Source organism: Aquarana catesbeiana, linkage group LG05, assembly GCF_042186555.1.
Source record: "Aquarana catesbeiana isolate 2022-GZ linkage group LG05, ASM4218655v1, whole genome shotgun sequence".
Taxonomy (NCBI): Eukaryota; Metazoa; Chordata; class Amphibia; order Anura; family Ranidae; genus Aquarana; species Aquarana catesbeiana.
In genome coordinates this window covers 633,511,712-633,533,023 of record NC_133328.1, presented here as the reverse complement: position 1 = coordinate 633,533,023, position 21,312 = coordinate 633,511,712, and the positions used below count along the sequence as shown (strand labels likewise).

The 21,312-nt window shown below is 42.9% G+C and overlaps 1 protein-coding gene and 1 long non-coding RNA gene across 2 annotated transcripts in view; both read left to right on the top strand.

The window, feature by feature from the left end:
* Positions 1-21,312, top strand: part of LOC141146177 (uncharacterized) — a 104,326-nt gene that overhangs the window by 42,708 nt on the left and 40,306 nt on the right. The gene's annotated exons all lie outside the window — the stretch shown is intronic.
* On the top strand, positions 12,764-15,677 carry LOC141145740 (forkhead activin signal transducer 3-like). The gene is made up of 3 exons (XM_073632624.1): positions 12,764-12,817; positions 14,368-14,472; positions 14,715-15,677. The coding sequence occupies exons 1-3, from the start codon at positions 12,764-12,766 to the stop codon at positions 15,582-15,584; spliced, it is 1,029 nt and encodes a 342-aa protein (XP_073488725.1). The 3' UTR covers positions 15,585-15,677.

Genomic DNA, 21,312 nt, shown 5'->3' with positions numbered 1-21,312 from the left:
TATTATTAGGAAAACATTTACATAGGGAAAGTCAACTTTAACCTCCTGGGGTGAAGCCACAGGGGGGATGAAGGACGGGGGAATAAGGACTTGTGTAGAACAGTAGCCATTAGCACTTGTTTTGGTGGAACTAGTAAGAGATGGGATGCAAGGGCAAGTTGATTTGACAACATTGACATTGGAAGTGGGTTTTAGGATTCTTGTGTCCATTTTTTACCTTACTTCTTATTTAATAATAAAGTACCACATACCATACCATAGTGAACCTCTTTTGGTGAGCTTTGGGTATATATGAAGATGTCCTTATATTTTAGACAAGGAGGTATTTTAATTGATTAATTCTGGAGGTATTTTTATTATCTTCCTTCTATCTAGCCAACCATGATCAGCTCAGGGATTGATATGATATTTCTGGACATCTTTGCTTGGATCGGATTGGGGAGAGTCAATCAGCCAGTGGGGTTCTTTCCAGATGGAGATATCAGCTAGGCTCCCCCCACATATAGACACTGGCTTTATTTTTTTATACCATGAGTATTTGGTGGAACAATTGTTTGGCCTCTACCTTGTCATCTGTAGGAAGCATTAGAAGCTTTTTCATATTTCTTCCAAGCCAACACCACATCATGTGAAGTACTCCTTGGTTCTTTGCTGCTATTTTTTTCTATAATTACAGTTTTTCTATGGCCAAAATTAGCTTTCTGAGGATTCAATTACCCTTATTTATTTTTTTATATTATCTTCCTTTATGTGGGAAGACATCTGCCAGAGTCAGGAGAAAGGATCTAAGCTAGGTCCCTTCCTCCAGACATAGAAGCCCCGTAGGAAACTTGTTCTGAACTGATGGGCAGTGAGGACAAGGGTGACAAGCAGTCCAAGTGGTTATAGTGGCTCCTGTTATGACAATGCTGGATCTAAGGATCTAAGCTAGATCCCTTCTTCCAGACATAGGCACCCCATAGGAAACTTGTTCTGCACTGATGGGCAGTAAGGACAAGGGTCACAAGCAGTCCAAGTGGTTATAGCAGGGCCGTCTTATCCAGTGGGCACTGCCCAGGAGCCCCAGGTGCACATGGGGCCCCCCATCAGGGTGATGAGCTTCTTTCAATTATTTCTGCTACAAATGGCTCACCCTTTGCTTCTCCCTTTATCTACACTTTCATTTTGCCATAAGTTGAACACTTTCACACAATCCGATCCTCCTCCCTTCTCCCCTTGCAAGTAACAGACCCGAGCACCTGATGGGCGGAGAGGCGGTTCAGTGTTAGGGCAGCGAATATTCATTCGCTGTTCTAACGCACCTGGGCCATGGCACTCGCAGGTCACTTTTTTATGCCTATTAGAGCCTAAACACCCCCCGCCGCTGTAATTCAGGCGCCCGAAAAAGGGGCTGGGCGACTGAATAGGGGGTGACAGCGGCGGCCATAGATGGATTCATGCAATGCATGAATCTATCCATTGGTCATAGAGGGGGTGGCTGGAGAGAGGGGGCGGTGCCCATGCGCCCTTATGGATGCCCCGCCACTGTACAAGACAGATGAACGTGTGGCTGTCTTGCACCCTTTCTATGCCTGCTCACTTTTTATCTCTTCCAACTGTCCTGCAGCCTACCACGTTTTCTGCAGCTATTTAAACTGCCCATAGCGTAACACACTCCCGATCCCTGTATTCTGAGCAAAACACACCTGATCCCTGCATTCTGAGCAAAACACTCCTGATCCCTGCATTCTGAGCATAACACACTTCTAATCCCTGTATTCTGAGCATAACACACTCCCGATCCCTGCATTCTGAGCAAAACACACTCCCGATCCCTGCATTCTGAGAGCAACGCACTCCTGATCCCTGCATTCTGAGAGCAAGCACTCCTGATCCCTGCATTCTGAGAGAAACACTCTCCTTAATCCTGCATTCTCCGCGCAACGCAAGCCTTAATCCTACATTCTGAGCATAACGCACTGCTTAACCCTGCTTACTGTCTTTATTTTTGTTTGGTGGGGTGCTTCAGAATTCCCTGCCTATAGGCTCCTGAGATGTAAATCCAGCCCTGCCTGCAAATTGCATCAGACTGCACAAAAAGTAGTGCATGCACTGGCACCACGTTCTGGTGTGAACCGGCCCCAACAACAGGACACTGTGCCCGGTGATCTTTGACTTCATCAGTGTTGTTCAAGTAGATCTCCATCTGTCTAAGGTTGCCTACCCCTGCCTTAGAGCCTTTTCAATCCCTTTTCCTCCCTCAGAGCCCCCCAAGATCCCTTTAGTTCCATGCACCAACTCATTCCCAACTGGGAAATATGTTTCCTCAGTCCCTTTCATTGTATCAAAAGTGAGACTTCCGGGGTCTGTTTACACCCCTGATATCTCACCAAAGACAACAGCGTTTTTTAAAAAAAATAATTGCTTACATTTTTTTCATAAATGGTTTAAAAAAAAATAGGTCAAAATCAAACTAAAAGTTCTAATCAACCTAAAAAGCCACGCCCAATATGTAGCATAATTTAGCCATGCCCACTGTTTGCCACGGCACATGTAGCACGCCGCAGATCACCATCTTCATTGTTGGGGCCCCAATGCATTACTTTGCCCAGGGGCCCATGATGCTATTAAGATGGCACTGGGTTACAGTGGCTCCTGTGGTGACAATGCTGGATTTAAGGATCTAAACTAGATCTAAGGATCTAAGCTAGATCCCTTCTTCCAGACATAGGCGCCCCATAGGAAACTTGTTCTGAATTGATGGGCAGTGAGGACAAGGGTGACAAGCAGTCCAAGTGGTTACAGTGGCTCCTGTGGTGACAACGCTGCACAAGCATCACTTTAGACCCAACAGCATTGTCAACTTGCAGGAGGAAGGATCCAGGCTAGATCCCTTCTTCCAGACACAGGGCTCCTCATTGGATACTTGTCCTGCACTGATAGGCAGTGAGGAGGAGGGTTATCAGCAGTGACAACAGTCCAAGTGGTTACAGTGGCTCCTGACGTGACAACGCTGCATGAAAAATCACTTTAAAAGAATAGTGTTGTCAACCTGCAGGAGGAAAGGATCCAAGCTCAATCCCTTCTTCCAGGCACAGGGTGCCCCATTAGATACGTGTCCTGCACTGATGGGCAGTGAGGAGGAGGGTTATCAGCAGTGACAACAGTCCAAAGGTGCGGTGGTGACAACTCTGCAAGGGGCGTTGTCAGCCTACAGGGGGGAAGGTCCTAAGGCTGCCACTTTCATTTATTTGTAATAGAGATTTATGAGGAAGAATTTCCCTTTTTGGATATAGTTATACTTTAATATTATAAAACTGGAAAAGTGAAAGAAAGCAAGAAAAATGGTCAAAAAAGGATAGAATGGTTAAAAAGGGCCGAAGAACAAAATCGCTACTTTAGGAAAAGTGACCCTTTCAATCTATCTGCTTTGAGAATATAAAATTATGGGTGGATTTGGGTGGAGTAAATCATGGGAGTAAGTGTATATACTCTAAGGCTGGGTTCACATATATGCCAATTGGATGCATTTTTAACCGTATCCAATTCACATAACATGTGAGTGTGACCGGCTTTCAACTGAGCGGTTTTGGGTTCGGTTCAGGTGCGAATTCAGGGAAAAATTTGCATATGCATCACACCTGAACCGGTGAACCGAAATGCACAGGACATCGGACTGCAATCCACAGCCACAAATACACTATATTAGCAAAAGTATTAGGTCGCCTGTCTTTACACACACACGAACTTTAATGGCATCCCAGTCTTAGTCCATAGGGTTCAATATTGAGTTGGCCCACCCTTTGCAGCTATAACAGCTTCAACTCTTCTGGGAAGGCCGTCCACAAGGTTTAGAGGTGTGTCTATAGGAATGTTTGACCATTCTTCCAGAAGCACATTTGTGAGGTCAGGCTCTGATGTTGGATGAGAAGGTCTGGCTCGCAGTCTCCGCTCTAAATTATCCCAAAGGTGTTCTATTAGGTTGAGGTCAGGACTCTGTGCAGGCCAGTCAGGTTCCTCCACCCCAAACTCGCTCATCCATGTCTTTATGGACCTTGCTTTGTGCACTGGTGCGCAGTCGTGTTGGGCCATCCCCAAACTGTTCCCACAAAGTTGGGAGCATGAGATTGTACAAAATGTCTTGGTATGCTGACACCTTAAGAGTTCCCTTCACTGGAGCTAAGGGGACAAGCCCAACCCCTGAAAAACAACCCCACACCATAACCCCCCCACCTTTGGGATCAAGTGGAGACTGCAAGCCAGGCCTTCTCGTCCAACATCAGGGCCTGACCTTCACTGCTGAATTTGCACCTGAACCAGACCCAGAAATGCACAGGACCCTTTTTGAAACACCACCTCGTCAGCCCCAGAAATGTGTGTACCAGCTCCATCGAGAGCGAATTGGACGCGGTTTAAAACACATTCACTTTGCATATATGTAAACACAGCCTAGAACTTATGTTTATTAGATATAATATATTTTTGGGGCCGTGGATATTGTCTCTTGTACTGAAAAGTCCGGAGACCCCTGTATATGATTGGGAGATTGATAGCTTATTAGTGATTTAACCACTTGACAACTGGACACTTAAACCCCCCTCGTGACCAGACCAATTTTCAGCTTTCAGCGCTCTCACACTTTGAATGACAATTACTCAGTCATGTAATACTGTACTGAAATGAATGTTTTGTCCTTTTTTTCATACAAATAGAGCTTTATTTTGGTTGTATTTGATCACCTCTGGGTTTTTTATTTTTTGCGCTATAAATGAAAAAAGACCGAAAATTTAGAAAAAAAACGCATTTTTCTTTGTTTCTGTGATAAAATTTTGCAAATTAGTAATTTTTCTTCATAAATTTTGGCCACAATTTATACTGCTACATATCTTTGGTAAAAAATAACCCAAATTAGTGGATATTATTTGGTCTTTGTGAAAGTTAGAGAGTCTACAAGTTATGGTGCAAATCATAAAAAATAGATCACGTCTGATGTACTGGTGGCCTATCTCATTTCTTGTGACCCGAACAAGTCAGGAAAGTACAAATACCCCCCAAATGACCCCTTTTTTGAAAGTAGACATTCTAAGGTATTTAGTAAGATGCATGGTGAGGTTTTTGATGTGGTCATTTTTTCCCACAATTCTTTGCAAAATGAAGATTTCCCCCCCCCCCCCCACAAAATTGTCATTGCAATAGGTTATTTCTCTCACATGGCATGTGTATACCACAAATGACACCCCAAAATACATTCTGCTACTCCTCCTGAGTATTATGATACCACATGTGTGGGACTTTTTCACAGCCTGGCCACATAGAGAGGCCCAACATGCAGGGAGCACCATCACGTGTTCTAGGAGCATAAATTACACATCTAACTTGTTGACTACCTATTACACTTTTGAAGGCCCTGGAGAACCAGGACAATGACATGTGACACTGACGTGGCACTGATGACAAATGGCACTGATACGTGGCACTGATGACAGATGGCACTGATACGTGGCATTGACACTGATGTGGCACTGATGACAGATGGCACTAATACATGGCACTGATGACAGATGGCACTAATACATGGCACTGATGACAAATGGCACTGATACGTGGCACTGATGACAGATGGCACTGATACGTGGCATTGACACTGATGTGGCACTGATGACAGATGGCACTAATACATGGCACTGATGACAGATGGCACTAATACATGGCACTGATGACAGATGGCACTAATACGTGACACTGATGACAGATGGCACTAATACGTGGCACTGACAGATGGCACTAATACGTGGCACTGATGACACGTGACACTGATGACAGATGGCACTAATATGTGGCACTGATGACATGTGGCGCTGATGATAAATGGCACTGATGACAGATGGCACTAATATGGGGCACTGATGACACATGACACTGATGAAAGATGGCACTAATACATGGCACTGATGACAGATGGCACTAATACGAGGCACTGATGACAGATGGCACTAATACGTGGCACTGATGACACTGATGACAGATGGCACTGATACGTGGCACTGATGACACTGATGACAGATGGCACTGATACGTGGCACTGATGACACGTGACACTGATGACAGATGGCACATGACACTGACAGGTGGCACTGATGACAAATGGCACTATGTGGCACTGATGACAGATGGCACTTATACATGGCACTGGGGACAGATGGCACTGGGGACAGATGGCAGGGTCAGATGGCAGGGACAGATGGCAGGGGCAGATGGCAGGGGCAGATGGCAGGACAGATGGCAGGGGCAGATGGCAGGACAGATGGCAGGGGCAGATGGCAGGACAGATAACAGTGGGAACACTTTTATTTTTCTTTTTTTCTTTTTTTTTTTTACACTTACCGTCGCAGCGGTTCACTCTCCCTCCTCACACGCTGTCTCTGTGTGAGGAGGGAGAGCCGGCGATGAGAGATGATCTCATATGTTTATATATGAGATCCTCTCCCATTGGTAGAGCGATCGCACTGTAAACGGCCGCTGTCATTGGCCGTTTACGGTGATCTGTGACTGGCTGTGTCCGAGGGACATGGCCAGCACAAAACTTCCACGATGCGCGCCCGTGGGAGCGTGCAATGCGGAAGTAAACAGGAGGACGTCCAGGGACGCCCTCCCGGCAATTGGAGTCCGCGCTGTAGCCGTCTTTCGGCTATAGCGCGGACGCCTAGTGGTTAATTTCATTCGGATGATTAGCGGTGAGCTCCACTAATATTCTTCTCTATATTGTATTTGTTTAATAACATCTATTATTATTATTATTATTATACAGGATTTATATAGCGCCAACAGTTTGTGCAGCGTTTACAACATGAGGGCAGCTATTGAGTTTTCTTCACACATAGAATATATATTGCTTACAATTTATAGGTTATAACAAGAGGAATGCACATTTTTCTTATATATGAGATTTGTAACGAAATAACAATTTCCATCTTTAGAAAGATTCCTGCGGGTGTATTCCTTGTAGTGGGAATTCCTGGGCTCGTGTCTCCTGACAATGGGAGGTTGTGATGTTTGGAAGGGTGTAATGTACACTGAGATCGCTCACCATTGTTGGGGCTGTTGAGATGTAGATGAAGGTTGGAGTCACACGGGGGATGAAGGGTTGGTGGGACATATCAGGAGAACAATGTGGGCCTGATGGGTTACTTTAGGCTTCTATCATGTGCTAATCACTGTAAACAGGGTTCAGATTGAGAAGTGAGACTCCTCCAGGCAAGAAATGGGAAGTCACTTTCATATGTGTCATGGGACTGATAACCCTAAAAGATGCAAATTGAAAGCATATTGTACAAAGTTTAGGTGAGTCTGTGAGAGTTTAAGAGCATTTTGTTTACAGGCGTTTTTTACACTACACGCCCCTCTGCAAAAGCCAGGAAATGATGTACAGCAACAACATACCTTTTTTTTACTAAAAAAAGGTTGAAACTTGATGTTCAGAAGAGATAAGAGGAGTTTAGGAGAGATTGACGTTTTTACAGCTCCTAAACTTCTCCAGAAAACGCGATAGAGAAGGTTTTTTTTCCTACCTCTGAACGTCCCTGACAGAAAACGCAATAGAAGTGCTTCGAGAGGCAGGTGAAAAAAACGCCAAACGCCTGTAGAATCAACGTTTTTTAAGTCCAGTGTGCATGGAACCTAATAGTGTCAGGATTGTCACATTAGCCATCGATATTTCTTGTTCTTGTGTGATGGTGAACTGAGAATACTCACATTAAGAATCAACACATTTGTTACAATCTGCAATCACTTTTAGATCCACCAACAATTATCTAGTGTAAGGGCCGGCCTGATTAGATACGAATTGATTGGGTAGATTAGGTAGGTTCTTATATAGTTCTGGTAAATCTAAAGTTGATTGGGCAAAGTTTGTATGGTCAAATTGTAACATGTTTGGTGACCCTAAAGCTGACCACGTGCGGGAATCTGATTGTAAAATCTCCTTTAGATCTGCCAACAACTATGTAGTGCATGGGTACTCAACTTGTGGCCCTAAAGCTGTTGCTAAACTACAATGTCCATCATGCCTCTGCCTTTGGGAGTCATGCTTGTAGGCATCAGCTTTGGGACTTCCACAACAGCTGGAGGGCCACCGGTTGAGCACCCATGATGTAGTGTAAGGTCCTGCCTGATTTGATACAAATCCATTGGATAGATTAGGTAGGTCCTCATATTACATTGCTTCTTTTTTCTGTAAAGTTGATATTACAAAGATGATACGGTCAGATGTTTTGGGGACACAAACCGTGACTGTCTTATAAGATTCATGGTCAATATTCCCATAAAACTCTTTTCGTTGTCAAATTACTAATCCAAATATTATAAAAAGTAATCAAGTGTTGCGAAAGGAAACTTGATAACCCTCCACTGTGTGTGTGAATAATAACTACAGCTGCCAACTTAAAAAGAAACAATCAGTATCACAGTATTCCAAAATAAATAAAATAGTGACGCTACATATATACTTGAATAAATCTTGAAACTAAATAATAGTGATTAATTGTGAATAAACCACGTGATCATGATAACAAAATTATAACAGAACTTCCTCCACAAAATAAAATGACTGACTAGGTGATTTATGTGAAACAGAAACTGAAGTCCCATATGAAGTCTTCTGAGTCCAATGTGCTCCAGCTCGTGTCACCCCTTGGGGGGCCCTGCATAAAGCTTATGTGCCGTGCATGAGAATGCAAGGCATACATTTTTGGTGAGTGCAGCTTCACAAGGGGGATTCACAGTCACAACCAGTGTGGTGAAGGCGTACCTGGAATAGCAGTTGAAGATTTGGTGCACATTCACCTTCTCAGTGGCACTTTTGCTTTTTTTCATCGATTGGTCACAACCTGGATTTATTTTATTAATTGTCACTTTTGAATCTGGACTTCTTATTTAATCATAGGGTTCAGTATCATGTTATGTAAGTTTTGATTATATGGGACTTCCAAACTTCAGTTTCTGTTTCACATAAATCACCTAGTCAGTCATTTCATTTTGTGGAGGAAGTTCTGTTATAATTTTGTTATCATGATCACGTGGTTTATTCACAATTAATCACTATTATTTAGTTTCAAGATTTATTCAAGTATATATGTAGCGCCACTATTTCATTTATTTATTTTTGAATACTGTGATACAAATTACTAATCCAACCAGAAGAAGTGAATCTAAAGGCCATATTTATCCAGCACAGAATGGAATCGCATATACAAGAACCTTTTTTTGATTATTCTTATTGGACAGTGGTATTTCCCAGCTGGTATTGTAATTTTGAGTAAAAAAACGATATAATTGGAACCAACATTACTCTCCATACACCTACATTGACTTGATGACATTTACATTGTTGCAATGTTGAGTAGGGGCAGATCTGTGTTGGACACTCATTCTATATATCATTTTTTATAAGATTCTTCTAACTCCCTGGTGTCCAACCTGTGGCCCTCCGATGCTTGTAGTGCAGCCCTTACCCCCGGCAGTCAGTACAGAGAGCACTGATTTGTAAAGGGTTCTGTAACTGTAGTAAAGTCCAGTGGTCTCTTGCAACATTTGCCTAGTCTCTGATGGTCTCCTATAGCATGACTTCGGTCTCCAACCACTCTAGTACATGGGGTCTCCAAACTTTCCAAACAAAGGGCCAGATTACTGTCCTTCAGACAGAAGGGGGTTGGACTAGGGTAATTGGGAATAGAAAATGTTCTGGTGTCCAGTGGGAGTAAACAACGCTCTATCTTTGGTGTCAATGGAAAGAATTGTGGCCCATCATTGGTGTCAATGGAAGGAAATGTGCCCCATCATTAGTGTTAATGGAAGGAGTTGTGCTCCATTATTGGGGGACCAGCATCCAATTCGCAATGGTGTGAACCCAGCCTAAAGTTCCATGGGAGGTCTTCTATGTTTAAGAGTAGATTTCCATTTCTCTGAAGAAATTTCCTCTCATTTCCTATTGTGTCTATAGTATAGGAAGTGAACAGAAATCTAAAAATGGCAGACATTTTAACCATTTCCTACAGTATCCAAAAATATTTTAAAAAGTTTTGTCTTTTTATGCTTACGTTTGTGGAAAATCTGCTATTACTGACAGAAACAAATCAGGACATTGGTTCTAACCCGTTTCCACTCCATCCAAAAATGAAACACAGTTTTGATACTCTGGTTTTAATTCAGCTTGAGTAAATTTTTTTCCCCTTTGACTAAAAAGCCGTTTTGGTTAGAGTTACTGGGTTTGGTTTACTAAAGCCAAATAGGCCGATCACTTTGCAAGGGAATTTAACCTTAGCTTAGTAAATGAGGTGAAGCTCTGCAGCCTTCCAACATTCAATCATATGCAAGAAAACAATGTGGGTTTTTTTTTAGATTTTCGTTGCATGGTTGGGTTTCCTTTGTAAAGCGCATTTCACCACATTCACTAAGTTAAGGGAAAAACCCACTGCAAAATGAACACCGATTTGCCTTTAGTAAGTCAAACTTCTCTATACCACCCAACCAGCCGCATATCACCCAACCTGCCCTAGAATGAATCCAGAGATGGACAACAAAATGGTGAAAGGTCTGGGGGATGAAACATATCAGGAGAGACTTCAGGAACTTACAGTCTGGAGGAAAGAAGGGAAAGGATGGATATGACAACCTTCAAACTCAAAAAGGGGGTGAATAAGGTTCAGGAGGGCAGGATTTTCAATATGAAGCCAAGTTTAGGAACACGGGGACATGACCTCAAAACTAGATGAAAGAAAGTTCTACACTAATCTTAGAAAGACTTGGAACAAACTTTCAGAAGAGGTAGCGAGTCAGTCAACAGTCAGCCCCTGTTCACATTAGAGTGACAGGTCAAATTGCATGACAAGTCACATCCTATTGCCAGCAATCACTCTGTTCAAATCAGTGCGACGCCGACTCATGCATATTGGATGTGGTGTAAAGCGCATCCAAATCGCATATATGTGAACCCAGCCTAAATCTCCCCTAATGTATTTAACATTACTGGGCATATTATTCTCCAGATTTGCATCCCTGCTCCATGTCCTTTTTCCACCATATTTATCATCAGTATAAAAAAATTATTTCAAAGCATGTCTATCATAGATTTAAAATAGCAGTTTCGTTGTTGGGGTGTCAAACTAGTTAAAAAAAGTTCTGCAACCAGCAAGAGCAATAAAGCAGTTTCAATACTAACCCCTATCAATCATTATACCAACATTTAATAAGTCATTAACTCATCATTATTAATTGATTATTAATTATTAAGAATAATAAATTAATATGTATTTGTAGTTTTTACCCATTTAATATTACATCTAGACACACAGACACATAGAAGAGTGAGGACAGAAAAAAAAGACCAAGTGCTCCATCAAGTCTGCCCCACTTTTTAAATTTATATCTACAGTATATATCTATATTTTGAATTCTTTTAGTATAGATTTATGTTTGCCCCAAGCATTTTTGAGATGCATGTTTGAAAATCTATTCTCAGTTATAGACCTCCCATGTTATATGGAGTCCTGCTGAGTGTGTTTTTTTATCAAAAACATTTTTTCCTGCAAATTGCTCAGATCTGTCATCTTAACATAACGAAATTGTTCTACTTATATAGATATAATATCATATAGGTATTTAAATGTTTATATTAAATATAATCCCCTTCAATTTGCATCTACAAATTTCTTAAATAGAGTGAATGCCTAGAAAATGTCCACTATTAAGGAAAAAATGCTGAAAACCATCTGGAATAACAGGGACACCAACGTGCAGCAAATTTAAAACACTGATTTCAATTAAGAAATTAACAAACAGAAAAAACATTTAAATGTATGCTAAAAAAGCAGTTGTAATTTAACACAGTATGTGCTCCTTAGATAAAATCCCTCAGCAAATATATCTTTCAAAGTTTAATACATAAAAATGACTTCTAAAATTCAATGTACTTGTAAATGTTAACTGGATAAAGTTATTTTAAAAATAAGACATACAATAAAACTATTTTGACAGCCAAAAGAAAAAGTCGTAAGAATATTTAGAATAATAAAACCATCAAATTCAAGTTTGGACACTTTGATTTTACTAATTCACTAAAATTTTATGCAAAATATAGGAAAATTAAAAGATAAAATAAATATATTTTTGAATTAGTAAAAAAAAAAATGTAAGTTATACATGTGATATAAAAATATATAAAAACAAATCTATATCCACAGGTAAAAAAAAAAAATGTATATACAAGAGAATCCTAGTATATGAACATAATATTCACCTCATAAGCATACGATATACGCTCCATCAGCTTATAGTCAACACAACATATACATAACAATGCCCCCCCAACATCCCAGCCCTGAAACTTCCAGGAAATGTATTTGAATGGATGGTGAGGGGCCCTCTGCAGTAAGGGAGGTGTCGCCTCTTATGGTTACAGGTGCATTTACATTATAAAGCCCAGGGTGGGGATCCCAGCACTATGTATACCTGGCTGCCCCCATACACACAACACACCTGACAAGCCATGGATTGCCCACAACATTCCAGGGACCCCCTCTACAACCAAGTCCCTGAGCCACACAGCATAGACAGGATCCTGGCCGAAGTAGAGAGCTGTCCTGGGGAGGCCAACGGAGGCCCCAAAAAGCCAGAAACCACTGATCAGCTCAGCAAGAAGAGTAAGAAGAGCAAAAAGAGCAAAAAGAGCAAAAAGAGCAAGAAGAAGAATTATCAACGCTATGCCAAACCACCCTACTCCTACTTGGCCATGATCGCCCTGGTCATCCAGACTTCCCCCAAGAAGAAGCTTACAGTGTCCGAGGTAACCAACCTTCCATTATGGGGCTTCTTGGGGCTTTAGGGCAGCTAAGGGCAGAGGGAGGGGGTGACACTGAGACTAGCTCAGATAAAGGATTTGTCAGAGGGATATTCTTTATTTTCGGCACCAAATTATTTGTTTCTGTTAGGCCTATGAAGGCTGAAAAAATTATACCAATATTTATCAAAAATAGAAGTTCAAGAAGTTGGGTGAATTGTCAATGTTTTATTTTTTTAGTTATTTTTTTTATTTTTTATTTAGGCCCCTTACTGCCTGTTATATTTGCATCATATAAAACTCTTATGACTACAGGCTGAATTACAGAAAAAAAATTGTTTTATTTTCCTCCTCAAATTTTTTATACAAATAAAAGAATGATCTAAAGCCAAACTTTTTTTCTTTTTTTTGATGAAGTGGGTCAGATTTTTGTTGTTTTTGTATGGAGCAATAAGCCTTATGTTGTCCTTACGTATATCATTCACAGCTGTTCAATTATACCAACTTTTTTTTCCAAAATACGGAAAGAAAATATAAAGAAAAAAATAATAGAATCACAAACATTCAGAAAAAAGGATTGTTTATTTAAATTTTTATTGTGTGTATTTTTTGTTCATGTAATTTCATTTGTGTGTGCTTTTTTTCAAATTTGTGTTTTTTTAATATTTTTACTTTATTTTTTTCTTCCTTTTTTTTGCTTTTTTCATATTGTGTTTTGAGAATACATCTGATACAATTGATATAATAAATTGAACATATGTGAATAATATATGTAAGGACAGTGCAGCTAAGGCCTTCATTATTATTGCTCTTATTGGGCTTAGCCCGTGCTTTGTGGAAATACGTTTTGTAATAGTGAATGATTTTATAGAGAGGGGTGCTTTTGCATTTTATTTTAGTCTTTATTGCTGTCTGTGTCCCAGCTGGGGAGATTTACCATGAGACCCCCCAAAGTATGAAAGTGATTGGAAAAGCCAAACTATTGGGCGGTCAACAAAACAGGGGAAGCCTTCCAATGAAGACAATTGTTCCTGTGGCAAATGTCTAACTTGAGATTTGCCTCCCTTTGTGGAGGTTTCATCTTACTTAAAGGAAAGGGAAGAGATTAATTTCCTCAATGGGGACACAAAAAAAATTAAAAAACCTCCACTCCATCCACAATGTCCAAAAAAAGTTTTGCCTTCAGGTCATCTTTTCCTTCCAAGTTTTGTGCTGGGATCTCAATGGCAACCCAAAAATCCCTCCAGGACATTGATGTCCCTTTCTCCCATACATACATACATTTGGCTCCCAACACCAGACTTCAGAAAGTGCTAGCTGTCTCCCCAATTCAATACAAGCATGCACAAAGTGTTCTGTCTATACCCTAGCATCACTTTCTACATGCTTAATTTAGGAAGCCTTATACCACAAATGGACAGGAGGTCTACAGTGATGTCCTCCTAAGTATCTCAGTACAGGTCTCCTGGTTATACTTATATAATGTAAGAGGTATTATGTATCTTGGTTTATGGTCATGTTCATTCACTTACAACTAAACTTTTTATTATTGGCAGATCGAAGATGAGATCAGCAACCTCTTCCCTTTCTTCAAGGGGGATTATCAGGGCTGGAGGGACTCTATTCGACATAACCTCTCCTCCAATGATTGCTTCAGAATGGTAAGTACTTTGTGCTCCTAGGATGTGATGGTGGTGATGAGCTTTTAAGGCTTTCTACATACTGCAGCCAAGTAAAAAAAAAAAAAAAAAAACACATTTTCAAAAATAGGTGCAGATTCTGAGAAATGACTTTTCTGATCATTGTAAATAGGTCACAGGGTTTTGTTACCCTGACCTGTAATAGATTTGTGTGAATCTGCTGTGCTGGCTTACGCCTCTAACGTCTTCTCCCTCTTTTGCAGATCCTGAAAGATCCGCTGAAGCCGACGGGTAAAGGCAACCACTGGATAGTGAATGTGAGCCAGATTCCCGCCGCAGCCATGAAGCTGCAGAACACAGCGGTCACCCGCCAGGAAGCCTACCCTCATGACTTGGCTCCTTTTATCCTGAGTGGACATCCCTACAGACCTTCCACTTTTCATAACCCTCATCCTCCAATAGAAAATACTGCAGTTAGAGCAGAAGCAGAAGCTCAATCCTCAGTACCAACTCAGCCCCCTAGTGTACATCCCGCCTCAACTTTCCCAGAGATCTTATCGAACCTTCCAACATCATACACAACATGTGTGGCCCCTAATGTGGTGGCCCCTCCTAGCATACACCCTCTGCAGCTTTACCCCAACTTCGCACTCTCTCTACGTAATTGCATGCCTTCCCCACACTCAAGCTCCACCTGTGCGGAGCGGAGAGATGTCTACCCTCCCAATGTGATACCTCAAATGTCTCCCCAGCTTAGACCCTCTGAAGCCAGGAATTCCCTGTCAGATTTCCCTCCCAATACAACAATCTTTGACGCCCCCATATATCCCCCACACGGGAGCTACATGTCACCTCAAAACATGTATGGGCAGCAATTATCTCAAGGTGGTGCTTACGGGCAGCATTTATCTCAGGGGGGTGCTTACGGGCAGCATTTATCTCAGGGGGGTGCTTACGGGCAGCATTTATCTCAGGGGGGTGCTTACGGGCAGCATTTATCTCAGGGTGGTGCTTACGGGCAGCATTTATCTCAGGGTGGTGCTTATGGGCAGCATTTAACTCAGGGTGGCGCATATGGGCAACATTTATCTCAGTTCGGGGTGTACCCAGAGTATGGACCCAACGGTTACTGATTGGCCAGATGCTGAGACAAGGCTGGTTTTGGGCCATTCACTTTTGTCCCAAGGACTAGCTGCACTTGAATGCTTACCTGATGACATTGGCACTAGTGGTAATTTAGTCCACTAAAATAACACTATTTTAGTTGACTAAAACAATTCAGATGGCTAAAATACAACTAAAACTGAAATGGCATTTTAGTCAAAAGACAAAGATTAAAATTAAACTGAAATTTGCTGCCAAAATTAACACTGGTTGGCACTCAACTCGGCATGTGGCCCAGCGGAGGTGGCACCAACCATGACATACAGTCCAAAGGCATTGGAATTGGATTACGTGTATATATGACAATCATTTTGTATCTTGTCTGATTATATTCACTTGAAATAAATTTGAATTTTTGTTTTACTGAAATTTGGCATCAATGTTGTAATTGTCTACATGGGTATCAAGATTAGAACTAGTAAAATAGTCTGAAAAATGTATATATCAACTGTATAGTGTAGATCTTAACCTCCCTGGTGGTATGATTATTTCGGATTTTAGGTGCTGAAAGCGATACAATTATTTTGCTTGGAAATTTGGCGTTTTATATTGTAGGTCTGTAATTCTTAACAATAACACACTTAAATCTGTCCAAACAAGAGTCTAGTAGATATCCCGGGTATGATAAAGTTTGCAACACAAAAACATAAATTATAATATAATAAATAAAAATAAATAATTAAAAAAATAAATAGTAATAAAATTTCCCCACGATTCACTATCGCTCAATTCTGCAAGTGTTCTAATTTACTATCGCTTTTTTCTAGCTGGTCTAAAGCTACTTTTGACGTAAAGGGACACTTTGTGGTTGCTATGGACAATCTCCAGTTTCCAGGCAGAAAGAAGAGTATATATCACATAAAACTGCATGCAGGGCATGGGCCAAAGCACTGAGGACAAAAGGGATGTAAAATCATTTCATACAGTACTGTAATCTGTAAGATTACAGTACTGTATGTGTTATAATTTTGACATTTTTTTGAATTTGCCGCCAGGCTCCGCCCCCATGCATTGCGATGCTCGCAGGGAATGGAGCCTGGCAAGGAGAGGCTTCGGATGAGGACAGAGCCCACGGACACTGCGGGGGACATCGCAGGATCCCGGGGATAAGGTAAGTAAAGCCACACCAGGATCCTGCGATGTAATCCCGAGTGTGGCTCGGGGTTACCGCTAATGGTCCTGATTTTTAACCCCGAGCCACACTCGGGAAAACCACCAGGGAGGCTACAGGGTCAGTCCACCCAAAAGTGACATTTCATTATTTGTCTAATGCTGGTGAATTAATTGCCCTGACAGGGTCTTGTATCTTCCGATTTTACACACTAACTGTCCCCATTATAAAGGGTTCCCAACTACCCACCATCCCGGCACCATTTTGAATTTATTTTATGTTATGGAGAATGTGACAGAAGCCATCAAAACACAAATGTTTTATATATGAGATTTGTAATGAAATAACAATTTTCATCTTTATAAAGATTCCTGTGGGTGTATTGGTTGTATTCGGAATTCCTCGGCTCATGTCTAGCGATAATAGGAGCAGTGGCATCGCTATGGAGGGCAAGGTGGGGTGCAGCCTGCACTGGGTGACACCTGCCAGAAAGGTGACACCGGGGCCGCCGCTACACAGTGCACCATATTGTATGCACTTGCAGAGCTGCAGCAGAGCGGTGAGAGCGGGACATGTAGCCGTGTGAGGGAGGCTGCCTATAACACTCCCCAGTCAGTAAAGCTAACCCTCAGGGATCTTCAATATCTCCTTCAGCTGCCGGAGCTGGGGGGTGTGGCTGCCTCCTCCACTCCTCCCACACACCAATTCACTCCCGCGGCTGAAGGAGGACAAGAGGCGAAGACACAGCAGCACCAAGTGTCTTCATCTCTGCAGCTATGCTGTAAGTTCCTGCAAACTGCCCTATACCTCCCCAACCTGCCCTATACCACCACAACCTGCCCTATACCAGCCCAACCTGCCATATATTGCCCCGACCTGCCCTACACCACCACAACCTGCCCTATATCACCACAACCTGCCCTATACCTCCCCAACCTGCCCTATACCAGCCCAACCTGCCCTATACCAGCCCAACCTGCCATATATTGCCCCGACCTGCCCTACACCACCACAACCTGCCCTATATCACCACAACCTGCCCTATACCTCCCCAACCTGCCCTATACCCCCCCAAACTGCCCTATACCCCCCCAAACTGCCCTATATCTCTCCAACCTGCCCTATACCACCCCAACCTGCCCTATACCCCCCCAAACTGCCCTATACCACCCCAAACTGCCCTATATCTCTCCAACCTGCCCTATACCACCCCAACCTGCCCTATACCCCCCCAAACTGCCCTATACCACCCCAAACTGCCCTATATCTCTCCAACCTGCCCTATACCACCCCAACTGCCCTATACCACCCCAACCTGCCCTTTATCACCCCAAATCGCCATATACCACCCCAACCTGCCATATACCACCCCAAACTGCCATATACCACCCTGACCTGCCCTATATAACCCCAACCTGCCCTATATCACCCCAACCTGCCCTATATCACCCCAACCTGCCCTATAAATCCCAAAACTGTCCTATACCACCCCAGCCTGCCCTATTTTACCCCAACATGCCCTATACCATCCAACCAGCCCCATATCACCCAACCTGCCCTAGAATGAATCCAGAGATGGACAACAAAATGGTGAAAGTTCTGAGGGATGAAACATATCAGGAGAGACTTCAGGAACTTACAGTCTGGAGGAAAGAAGGGAAAGGATGGATATGACAACCTTCAAACTCATAAAGGGGGTGAATAAGGTTCAGGAGGGCAGGATTTTCAATATGAAGCCAAGTTTAGGAACACGGGGACATGACCTCAAACCAGATGAAAGAAAGTTCTACACTAATCTTAGAAAGGCTTGGAACAGACTTTCAGAAGAGGTAGTTAGTCAGTCAACAGTCAGCCCCTGTTCACATTAGAGCGACAGGTCAAATCGCATGACAAGTTGAATCTTATTGCCAGCCATCACTCTGTTCAAATCAGTGCGACACCGACTCATGCAAATTGGATGCGGTGTAAAGCACATCCAATTCGCATATATGTGACCCCAGCCTAAATCTCCCCTAATGTGTTTAACATTACTGGGTATATTATTCTCCAGATTTACATCCCTGCTCCATGTTCTTTTTCCACCATATTTTCATCAGTATAAAAAAATAATTTCAAGGCATGTCTATCATAGATTTAGAATAGCAGTTTCATTATTGGGGTGTCAAACTAGTTAAACAAAAAGTTCTGCAAACAGCAAGAGCAATAAAGCAGCTTCAGTACTGACCCCCATCAATCATTATACCAACATTTATTAAGTCATTAACTCATTATTAATTATTAATAATAATCAATTAATATGTATTCGTAGTTTTTACCCATTTAATATTACATCTAGACACACAGACACATAGAAGAGTGAGGACAGAAAAAAAAAGACCAAGTGCTCCATCAAGTCTGCCCCACTTTTTTCATTTATATCTACAGTATATCTATATTTTTATTTTTTTTAGTATAGATTTATGTTTGCCCCAAGCATTTTTGAGATGCATGTTTGAAAATCTATTATCAGTTATTGACCTCCCATGTTATATGGAGTCCTACTGAGTGTGTTTTTTATCAAAAACATTTTTTCCTGCAAAATGCTCAGATCTGTCATCTTAACATAACCACTTGCCGACCGCCGCACGACTATATACGTCGGCAGAATGGCATGGGCAGGCAAAAGGACGTATATGTACGTCCTTGCCTGCCCGCGGGTGGGGGGTCCGATCGGACCCCCCCCGGTGCCTGCGGCGGTCGGCAAATCTCCCCCGGCGATCGGTGGTGAGGGGGAGGCCATCCATTCGTGGCCCCCCCCTCGCGATCGCTCCCAGCCAATGGGATCATTTCCCTGCCTCTGTATTGTACACAGAGGCAGAGGAAATGATGTCATCTCTCCTCCGCTCGGTATTTTCCGTTACGGGCCGAGGAGAGAAGACTGTAATGTAAGTGCACAACACACTACACACACAGTAGAACATGCCAGGCACACAAAACACCCCGATCCCCCCCCCGATCGCCCCCCGATCCCCCCCCGATCACCCCCCCTGTCACAAACTGACACCAAGCAGGTTTTTTTTTTTTCTGATTACTGTATTGGTGTCAGTTTGTGACAGTTACAGTGTTAGGTCAGTGAGTGTTAGGCCCCCTTTAGGTCTAGGATACCCCCCTAACCCCCCCCTAATAAAGTTTTAACCCCTTTATCACCCCCTGTCACCAGTGTCGCTAAGCGATCATTTTTCTGATCGCTGTATTAGTGTCGCTGGTGACGCTAGTTAGGGACGTAAATATTTAGGTTCGCCGTCAGCGTTTTATAGCGACAGGGACCCCCATATACTACCGAATAAATGTTTTAACCCCTTGATTGCCCCCTAGTTAACCCTTTCACCACTGATCACCGTATAACCGTTACGGGTGACGCTGGTTAGTTTGTTTATTTTTTATAGTGTCAGGGCACCCGCCGTTTATTACCGAATAAAGATTTAGCCCCCTGATCGCCCGGCGGTGATATGCGTCGCCCCAGGCAGCGTCAGATTAGCGCCAGTACCGCTAACACCCACGCACGCAGCATACGCCTCCCTTAGTGGTATAGTATCTGTACGGATCAATATCTGATCCGATCAGATCTATACTAGCATCCCCAGCAGTTTAGTTTTTTTAGTTCCCAAAAAAACAGTTTTAGCGGGATCAGCCCAGATACCTGCTAGAACCTGCATTTTGCCCCTCCGCCCGGCCCACCCAAGTGCAGTATCGATCGATCACTGTCACTTACAAAACACTAAATGCATAACTGCAGCGTTCGCAGAGTCAGGCCTGATCCCTGCGATCGCTAACAGTTTTTTTGGTAGCGTTTTGGTGAACTGGCAAGCACCAGCCCCAGGCAGCGTCAGGTTAGTGCCAGTAGCGCTAACACGCACGCACCGTACACCTCCCTTAGTGGTATAGTATCTGATCTGATCTGATCTATACTGGCGTCCCCAGCAGTTTAGGGTTCCCAAAAACGCAGTGTTAGTGGGATCAGCCCAGATACCTGCTAGCACCTGCTTTTTGCCCCTCCGCCCAGCCCTGCCCACCCAAGTGCAGTATCGATCGATCACTGTTACTTACAAAACACTAAACGCATAACTGCAGCGTTCGCAGAGTCAGGCCTGATCCCTGCGATCGTTAACAGTTTTTTTGGTAGCGTTTTGGTGAACTGGCAAGCGCCAGCGGCCTAGTACACCCCGGTCGTAGTCAAACCAGCACTGCAGTAACACTTGGTGACGTGGCGAGTCCCATAAGTGCAGTTCAAGCTGGTGAGGTGGCAAGCACAAATAGTGTCCCGCTGCCACCAAGAAGACAAACACAGGCCCGTCGTGCCCATAGTGCCCTTCCTGCTGCATTCGCCAATCCTAATTGGGAACCCACCACTTCTGCAGCACCTGTACTTCCCCCATTCACATCCCCAACCAAATGCAGTCGGCTGCATGAGAGGCATTTTTATGTCCTCCCGAGTACCCCTACCCAACGAACCCCCCCAAAAAAGATGTTGTGTCTGCAGCAAACGCGGATATAGGCGTGACACCCGCTATTATTGTCCCTCCTGTCCTGACAATCCTGGTCTTTGC